Source organism: Trichinella spiralis, assembly GCF_000181795.1.
Source record: "Trichinella spiralis strain ISS 195 chromosome Unknown Scfld5904, whole genome shotgun sequence".
Taxonomy (NCBI): Eukaryota; Metazoa; Nematoda; class Enoplea; order Trichinellida; family Trichinellidae; genus Trichinella; species Trichinella spiralis.
This window is the reverse complement of record NW_003532843.1, coordinates 92-1,265: the sequence shown is the minus strand read 5'-3', so window position 1 is coordinate 1,265 and position 1,174 is coordinate 92. Positions and strand designations below refer to the sequence as shown.

Genomic DNA, 1,174 nt, shown 5'->3' with positions numbered 1-1,174 from the left:
GGGGCTAAAGCGGAACCCGGACTCTTTCTGGCCACCGTTGGGGCGCAATGGGATTCCCACGGAATCCATTTCAACCGTGACGGTTTTTGAATGTTCCCACCAGATTCAGGGTTCTTGTACCTCTTCTGTCACTAGGGTTGTTCAGCACCGCTGTCGAACAAACAATTGACCGTTAGCCGTTGTCCGTTTGCACCAGTAGCAATGGCTTTCACTGTTGAAACCGGATTCTAGCTGAGCCGCGTGTATTCGCGAACAATACACGGGTGGATGTTTCCTCACTGGGTTCAGGTCGCGTTTTCTTCGCGGGAGGTGGAATTGAGGTGTCAGATGGTTTTGGCTGTGATGTTCGGCGGTTGGAAACCGTTTCAGTGAGCAAATGATGAGTTCTCCAGCCCCGTTGTTTCATCACACATCGCTGTGATGTATGGCCTTGACTTAGGCAAATGAAGCACAGGCCGTGGCGCATCGCCGTTGCCTTTTGTTCTGATCGCTGTTGACTCAAGAATCGTTGACAAACCGTCACACGATGTTTACCTTGGCACACCGGACAAATTGGATGGAGCGATGTATGAAAGGCTCCAATCGTCTGACGAAGGGGGCGAGATCGCTTCCGCTGACTCTCCTTCACCGTGTGTTTGTGCGTGGGGGAGGATGTCCTCTCTCCCTGTGTGGACTGTGCAAGGTCCACAGCGCACCGGGCTTGTTCTGCTAAGAAGTCTAGGAAGGTCTGAGAGGTCGGTTCTTCCGTCAATTTGCCACATTGATCCTTCCACCGGGATTGGATGTTCTTTGGTAATTGAGCCACTAGTTGCGGTAGTGCGGTCCGGAAACCGGATACCGTGGTGTCGAGATCTCTTCCGATCGCTCTGAGTTCCAATAGGTGGCCGTTTAGCTTGTCATGCAGAGCTAGCAGACCTTCCCTACCTTTTGCGACCTCCTTTGGGACGCTAAAGATCTTGAGGATGTGCGCGTCCAACACGTCCGATACCCGATAGAATCGGTCGTGTAGTAGTTGCACCACAGCCGGGTAGTTTTCGGCTGCTGTTGTCACGCCACTGATCGCGTGTAATGCTGCACCAGTTAAGCAGGATCGAAGATGCACAAATTTTGTGACATCTTCGAGATCGTCTCTTCGATGCACTGCTGCGTTGAACTGATCCCAAAAGGCCTTGAA

General features: G+C 52.2%; 1 protein-coding gene across 1 annotated transcript; it reads left to right on the top strand.

Moving 5' to 3' along the window:
• Window positions 1-109: 109 nt before the first annotated feature.
• On the top strand, window positions 110-870 carry Tsp_14256 (conserved hypothetical protein; the record flags this gene model as incomplete). Its single annotated transcript, XM_003366492.1, has 3 exons — window positions 110-171; window positions 232-352; window positions 450-870. Coding segments are annotated over 3 exons (604 nt in total), but the record flags the coding sequence as incomplete, so codon positions are not given.
• Window positions 871-1,174: the final 304 nt, after the last annotated feature.